The sequence below is a fragment of the Dermacentor albipictus genome, chromosome 8 (assembly GCF_038994185.2).
Source record: "Dermacentor albipictus isolate Rhodes 1998 colony chromosome 8, USDA_Dalb.pri_finalv2, whole genome shotgun sequence".
NCBI classification, from domain to species: domain Eukaryota; kingdom Metazoa; phylum Arthropoda; class Arachnida; order Ixodida; family Ixodidae; genus Dermacentor; species Dermacentor albipictus.
Window position 1 is genome coordinate 40,479,840 of NC_091828.1, and position 8,343 is coordinate 40,488,182.

At 47.1% G+C, this 8,343-nt stretch overlaps 1 protein-coding gene across 1 annotated transcript; it reads right to left on the minus strand.

The window, feature by feature from the left end:
* Positions 1–914: 914 nt before the first annotated feature.
* LOC135916314 (uncharacterized) lies at positions 915–2,595 on the minus strand. The gene is made up of 2 exons (XM_065449645.1): positions 2,515–2,595; positions 915–1,321 (listed from the first exon to the last, which is right to left on the minus strand). Exons 1-2 carry the CDS (start codon positions 2,527–2,529, stop codon positions 1,085–1,087), a joined length of 252 nt encoding a protein of 83 aa, XP_065305717.1. The 5' UTR covers positions 2,530–2,595; the 3' UTR covers positions 915–1,084.
* Between the last annotated feature and the right edge of the window lie 5,748 nt (positions 2,596–8,343).

Below are 8,343 nucleotides of genomic sequence, written 5' to 3' on the forward strand. Positions count from 1 at the left end.
TGTGTATGTGTCTGATGTGCGTGCTTGTTTAAAGAAAGGGTAGCCTAAATTTTTTTATGCTGTATTCGGATAGCTTTCTCTGCTACAGCCTACCTTCTCGTTTTTCTTGGCTAAATATAAACAAAAAAATAAATTAACTCACTCCTTTTCTGTTGTTCTAATACCGCCAAATAGGCTTTCTGTGTTTTCTATTACATTTTCTTAACCTTCTAGATTTTTTAAAACGCAGTTCTCCAACACTTGAAGCCTCCGATTATACCAAAACCTTGGTATTCACCACAATACGCCTTTACCGCTGCATCTAGCCGCTGGTTCTAGCACTAAGCCAAACTAATGTTTGAGAATGTGGTTCAGCGTATACACAAGAACTAAATATTTGCAGCACAGCATGCAAACTATTCCTGGCGTTCTTTTTGAACCAACTTATAGAAGGCTGCTAAATTGTCATAAGTGCCTCGGGACTTAATCCCTCCTTTCTTTGTCCTGTTCACTAATCGGCTGCTGCTAAAAATATTGCAGTTTGAATGGCACAATGAACAGCTTGAGATATCATCGCCTATTGGGCGTTGGGCAGGCAACGGCATTTACAGTTGTTGCTCAGTGGCAATGGCTTTCTGCCGCTGTGCAACGAAGTCTCGTGTTTTATGCCTAGTCGAGACCCCGCACTACATGCACGATCACTTACTTATACTTATGTGTGCATTAAGAAACTCCTGGACGACAGAATTAATCAGGAGTCACAGACGAGAGCTTTTCTCAAAGCTGTCAGTTACTTGGGGAAAATAATGCTTCAGATCTGGATAATCAGAAAAGCACTTGTTAAACGTTAGTTAGAGGCAACAAGGGCCTTTTCTTACTGTAGAATGAGCATGTAAAGAGAAGCTCACGCGGAGCTCTGTTTTGCGGCGGTCTCAAAAAACGCCATTATTGTTTGTTGTTTTTGGAGGAGTGCAGCACCCGAAGTTCGAGATGGTAAGTTTATTTACAAATTGTGGGTTTCCATTCAAGTAGCGCGCACGTGTGTTGCCGTCGATGTGGATGCAGTGATGGCGGCCTGCATGCCTCATCTTTCGCCGAGAAGTGATCACCACCAGCCGTGGCCCCCGTAGCCACCGCCATAACCACCGCCGTATCCGCCGCCGCCTCCATAGCCTCCGTGAAGGACGATCACCTTGCCGTAGCCTCCTCCGTGGCCGCCACCGTAGCCGCCTCCATAGCCACCTCCGTAGCCACCTCCGTAGCCACCTCCGCCGTAGCCTCCGTAGTGAATACCAGCGTTCACCGCCGAAGCAGCCAGAAGGACCAAGAGAAGCGTGGCAAGCTGCGGGCGGAAGATATTGAAATGGTGCTTGGCAGGATTGAAGCCACGAGTGTCAAGCCAAAGCAGATACATGTTTTAACTACTGGTTCGCGAAGTTAATCCGCAAACTGCTTCCGCATTGCAGGGGTATATTTTGCACTCGGATACATTTGAAAGGTGAGTGAGCTTAGCAGGCGGCCGTGCTGTTGTTCACCGCCTTCATCACTGATACATGCCGACAGCAGCATCCAGTGTCCCAACAACACATCCCGTTTTCATCACCAAACAACACCTGCGGCCTGCCCCGGCAGTGAGGCGTTTATCCAAACCAGAAATTGATTTAGGCAGCGTTAAGAACGTTTGTTTGCCCCAAGTTGAAAATATCTCTCTCAGACTTTTACTTCAAACCTTTTTAAATATCTACAGGCAAGATCCAAGTTTAGAATTTCAAACATATCCTTATATTGCGGTACATAACCATCCGAAAGGGTTGTTGGCTAAAATTATATACACACTGTTGGATAAAGAAAGTGTTGAGCCATTAGTCAACGGCCTGCCAACCGCGAGATTGTCGGCTTCAGTTAAAAGTGTCGATAAAAGTTTTAAATAATTATTGTGAGGTATGAAGTTCTGTTACTGAGCCGGATGTGGTCGGCGGGGCTGGATTTCCAGCCACATTCCAGTACGGGCTACACTCCCCGAACTCCAATCTGGCTAGCCTCGCGGCCTACGTGCAATTTTCGTGGGTGAAAATCTATCAGTGTACACGCTCGTTCTTTGGAGCAAACTGGATGCACATTTATAACTCACGAAGAAAACAGTGTTGTTGTTCTTCACTTAGTATGTCTGTCTTCATTAACAGCTATACCAGTTGGTTAATTAAGCAAGGACTCGCTACTGAAACTCGCCACACCGAATATTGAATTCAACCCAGGTTCCATTCGCTTGCCTTTCTAAATTAGTGGTTCAAAGCGAAAGCCCCAATAATTACATTGAAGAATTGCCCTCGTCTAAGCAGAAACGCTACAAGCATCAGCCAAACGAGAAAATCCTGCCTAGAGAGCTTTGTCTTTCCCACTTACTTGAATAGCTACGTTTACTATTTCGTAACGTGTTATGCATCTTTCCTAAAGTGATAATTATATTTAGGCGGGAAAAATGGCAGAATACTGAAACAGAAGGTGATACAAAGGAATGCTAGTTTGGATCCTTACCGTACTCTTCATCATCTTCCTTGCGTTAGTTCCTTTGCAATTGGAGGCAGTGGTGAACTGTGGATTCAAGTGCTGCTCACGGTTTCTTATATACATCTCGACCACCGCCTCTCGCCAGTCTCTGTGCGCGTTCGCAGAAAGGATTAACAAGGGGCGGAGATTTGGGAAAGGGAATCGAACAGAGGCGCCTTACCGGCTGTTGAGAAAGAGGGTAATCAATGTGGCTACTGCGCAATAAAAAGAGGAATTACGTGCACCCTTGCTTAATTCCACATAATTCCGTGCAGTATGGACACGTTTAGAGGAAAAGGAACTCCTAGAGGAATTCCTGCTTTATTCGAGCGTATGCAGTAGCAGGCAATGCTGGATACGCCCAAGAGTGGCTAAGCCTTGCTTCTTGACACCGAGCAAAATATACCCGAACAAAAAATTGGTGGCATTAGGTGGCTCGTGGCTATGACATGCGGTAGTTGATCACGAGGTTGCGTGTTGGATCACCGACCACAGAAGCCATGTTTAGATGGTAGTGTACCGCTTAAAACCCTCGCGTACTCACATTTCGGCGTACTTTGAGAAACCCCACCAGGTCGAACACAATTTGGAACCCTACACAACGGTGTCCTTAAGGTAGTTTAAGAAATTTGAACCTAGTTTCTCTTTTGTCAATTTTTAGATGTATAGGTGCTACCATAGCTTCAGTGAGTGAACGTGAACCATCTGTCCTCCCCGCACCTGCCGCCTGCATCATTACAAACTTTGCCCCGTTTAAAGTGCGTGTACGCTTGCTCTTTAAAACCGCCTACCCTTCGCGTTTATCGCGAGCTTTACTTTCAGGCAAGTTGAACTCCACTGCATGCAAGTACTCCCGTGAAGCGGCGTAAATCAACGACGCCAGCGGGTGGCCCCAGAGCCTTGGCGTGACCGAGGAAGGGGTCCGCGCGTAAGTAAGACAGCGCGCAGTTCGTGCCAGTGGGACACGCCCCAGTCGCGGGGCCCCTTTCACGCGGGGCGCCCGCCGTGGGCGACTCTGTTGATCCCCGCCGCCTGATTCGGGCCAGCGATTTTGGCTACTCGCGCTGCGCCCGCTCGCGTGCGTGTTTGAGATGTCCACGGGGCCGGCCGGTCCACCACTGTCCGCGCTATCGCGAACCGGCAGCGGCGGCAACGCAACGCGCCGTTGCCTCGGACAACATCCGGTGTGCGGAAGTGGCGCTCAAAGGATTAGGCAGGCCCGAATAGCGCGCCAGGTGTCGCGATGGCTCGTGAAATTCCCGCCCGCTGGCTGAAGGTATCGCGAGCGCGGTGACTGCCCATATATTTGCCTTAAGGGTCCCGTAAACAGGCGGCGCGGAATTAAACCGGAACGAAGAGATTCGTCTCCACGGTGAGGCGAGCAGACCGAAACGCGGAAGACCGAAAGCCGCTTGTTCCCTCTGATCTTTGAAGATGCCGCAGGAGTTGCCTGGCACATCCCCATAGGATTTCTCAGGTGTCACTTGCGCTCACAGCCGCCGTTATTGGAATCGCCAGCCCTATCGCGTCGAGGTCCACGTGGAACTCGAGGCGATCGTGATCGAGTGTAGTCTGATTTTTCTAGGCACTCCAGGGGGTTCTTTAAAGCAGTCGCAGCGTATCCCGAACTGCGGTGATTTTTTTTTTCTAAGCTAAATTTCATCCCGACACCTTTCCACCTAAGAGGCGCGATGAAATCACCTTAGAGTACGCAACGAAAGCGAGGCGACTATAATATACTGCTTGTCTATAACGTGACGAGCGCTTTTATTCATAGAATAAAAACAGGAACAGCGGAACACAGGACGAGCAAGTAAAGAGCACAGGACGGTGTTGCGTCCTGGGTCGTCCTCTGTTGCTCTGTTCCCGTTTTTATTCTGATGATGAACCAACCAGCCCCATTGAAGACAATGCCTTTATTCACAATTTTTTTGATTTCGACATCGTCGAGAAACGCTCCTTCGTAGTTTCTTTTTGCTTCTTTTTTTTCCTTCCCGTATGGTGTGGTATGCGCACAGCTGCCCTGCCGTAGCGCTAGTGCACGCCTTTACAACGCTTCCGCCCGCAGCAGAATTGGTAGAACACCGTACCGACTCCGCTGAAAAACGAATAGTGCGCAGCGTGACGGTGCATCCAATGGGTGCATCCTCTTAGCTCCGTCGTTTTTGTAGCCAAACGTACAGTTCTTAACAGGCACGTATACTCGCGGACCACTTTCTGAGCGCTATGAAAGGAAAGCTATACGACCATGTGGCTGCTGGATTCGTGTCACCGCGCCAAATAGTCCGGCAGCGTTTAAGAGTGATTTTAGTTGCTCGGAACACACGCTGGTAATCGTCGCAGCTTCCACGTGCGCCGGTCTCGCGTTTTGCCGGGACGTGGAAGGGAACAGCCGAAAAATAACAGAACCTTTACACTCAGTGGTTCGTTCGGTCTTATGAAACTGTTGCTGATAAAGAGTTCATGTTTTGGCTTCCCCGGCCTAAACTTATGTCGCGGGACTCTTTTTCGGAAGCGCTCTCACTTCAGCGCGATGTGCTTCTGTATCTCTCTCGTCATAGCCACGGAGAGTTGTTCCCGAGTATAGCCCTCTACTGGCGGGCCATGCATGCGCCATCGGTGCAGGGACAACACGGCCGTAATGCACCTCGTGTATCCGCATAACTGCTTTCACAATGGTAAACGTAATGCACTGCTCAGAGGAAGCGGGAGTGAATGGGCAGTCTGCACATTGGGATATGTCAACGCACGGTAGTTGACTTTAAAGCGCTGCCATGTACTTGCATTTACGCATTTAGATGAGGCACTCTGACAACGTACTGGTCTCATTTATACACATTAATATGTCGACAGTTCTGCTATTTTCTTTAATGCGAAGGCACTATATGTCCCATGACGCAGAAAGCGGCAGTTGTCCGCAATGAGAGCTAACAAAATTCATCATCAGCCTCTTGCAAGTTAGAACAGGTTAGAGTAAGGGGACTTAAGGTGGAGTAAAACGAAATAATGATGGTATAAAGTCGACGAAGGTGAATTAAACTGAATTAAAGCGGATGACGGTAGATTAAGATTGGTACAAATTAGAGCAAGGTGCAGTAAGGGGGATTTAGGTAAAATTACGAAGGACACGTGACAATGTATGACCTTAATCTATGTATGACATTACGTATCATGAACATAATCAATTTTTTATAGAAGTCATAATGCTTTCGCATTCAAAACACGTAAGGATACTTAGGTGACCGTCATTTTTTATTGAGTTGTAGCAGCTTGGAAAGGTGGAATACGTGTGAGCAGCCTATTCGAAAATCCTGAATTGCTTATTCAAGAAAAATAAGAAAGCAAGAGACAAAGTAAATATCAAGACCACGATACATACACTCAAGTGCACAAAGATCGTCTCAGCTACAGCCTAGCACAGTCCACTAAAGGGGCACTAAAGGGAAATACTAAGTCAAGCTGAAGCGATAAATTAGTGCTCGAGAATCTCTAAGGCGTCAATATTCTCGCGAACAGAGCCTTAATAATAGAGAAATTGAGGTTAATGCCGGACGTGATTAGAGACTCCCCTGGGGCATTCAAGCACTTGCCCGATGACAAAGGCAATCCTCAGTTAAATCCTGTCACTAGTACTCAACTACTCCTTGCAAAAACATCCACGTATTGTATTATAAGAACGTAAATTGGGCCGCGATTCATGAGACTGCTTGGGCGAAACCGGCTTTCCCAGAGATTGCGTAATGAATGTAGGCTGGTCACTGAGGCAAGGCAATCTTCGATACCGATGGTCCCGTGATATCGCGTTGCAGGTGTCCCCGCGTCTTCTCCTCTAGGAGTCACGTAATCGCCATGCTGAAAAACGCGGTGCCGAAGCTGAACAGATTTATAACACTTACTTATCCGGTTCACAGAAGGTTCGCTTTACACTTAATATAAGCGATTGCGGCGGATCTGCATAACTTTTCAGCGTGCTAATCAGCCACGTAGCACAATTCTCCACCTTCCTTTGGAAGATCTGAATCCGCCATTGTCCTAAATGATAAGCGACAGGACACCAACGAACACGACTGCAAACGCACTCATCGGCTTCAGACAGGCATGCGAGCTTCCCTCATTGGAAACTGACTTTAAAGTGAAACAATCCAGACGCGCCAGCATGCATCGACGTAATTGCTTTACATAGTTCACTGACTTTCTTCATAGCCAGAAAAAAAACGAAAACATCCAAAAAATTATCGTTATGAAAGTTCTCCTCTAACTGCTTCTTAGCACGCTCTACAACTTTCCCGAAAGAACTTAAGCCCAAACACTAACATTAAAAATCTTGAATGTTCAAATGTAAATAACTGGTGAAATAATCGTCCTTCAAAGATTGTTTCCGTACCTCAAGATGACTACAAACAATATCTTGCTGATCCCATACATCTATGTTATGTCTCCCTGTTTTTAAAGTTGGGTCTACTTATGCATGACACACCCGGCCTATGTGCGGTTTTTCTTCAATAAATGGCTGTCACTGGTGAGTAGCGCTGGTGTTTCTCACCGCGCAGTGACCGGGAACCGGAAAGTGAAACACGTGTTGAGAAAAGGCAAAAGTGATGCGTTCAAGAAAGTAAACAACCACTTTTAAGTGAGCCGAATCGGCAATCGGGATGCCTGCCCTAAAAGCAAACAAAAAGATATAGATCGTGTGCCCTTATTATGCGTGAATTCGTAAGCGCCGTTGAAAGTCAGCTGTTGCCTAGAGGACCTGTTCGAATAGGTCGCCTTCAGCGGCTATGCAGTACTGAGTCCTATTTATTACATCTTCAGAGGCTTTCATGATGAATCACGCTCAAATTCCACGGCAGACATCCGTTATCTTTGTCTTGGGCTAATATGATGTCCACCTCGATCATGCAAACATGACCTTTCACATAACCCCACAGAAAGAAATCGAGTGTAAGTGGTCAGGTGACCTAGGCGGCGAATTTACAGGCCCGTGCCTTCCAATCTATTACGCATGACAAGTCGCATCTAGCCAGTTTCGTGCTATGCTGCTGCTGTGTGCTTGTGCTTCATTTTGCTCATACCACAAAAGTGGAAGATGTGACATCAGGGCTTTGTTGAGAAACTCATCCACTACTTCAAGGATTTCGTCCACGTAACGCGGTCCAGTCGGTGTGTGATCGAAGAAGATGATACTGATTATAGCACCGGTGTAGATTACGCGCCCCACATTGAAAGACAACTGGTACTAGTGCTAAATGTGGCACTAGTGGTACTAGTGTTAGGAGGCCAAAAGAAGCATATACAGTGCTAAAACGTGGGCACCTCCTGTGCTACCGGGGCTTAGTGGAGAGACGAGAGCTAGTAGTCAGATTCCTGATTAATAAGAATATAGCTGGTAGCATACAGGAACTCTATAGCATTAAGGAGAGTGTGGCAGAACTTGTTGTGAAACTTAATAAGAGGTACAAAATGAAGGTTGTACAGGTCTACGCCCCTACATCCAGTCATGATGACCAGAAAGTCGAAAGCTTCTATGAAAACGTGGAATCGGCGATGGGTAGAGTGAAAACAAAATACACCATACTGATGGGCGACTTCAATGCCAAGGCAGCCAAGAAGCAGGCCGGAGACAAGGCAGTGGGGGAATATGGCATAGGCACTAGGAATAAGAGGGGAGAGTTATTAGTAGAGCTTGCGGAACAGAATAATATGCTGATAATGAATACCCTGTTCCGCAAGCGGGATAGACGAAACTGGACGTGGAGGAGCCCGAACGGCGAGCCTAGAAATGAAATAGACTTCATACTCTGCGCTAACCCTGGCATC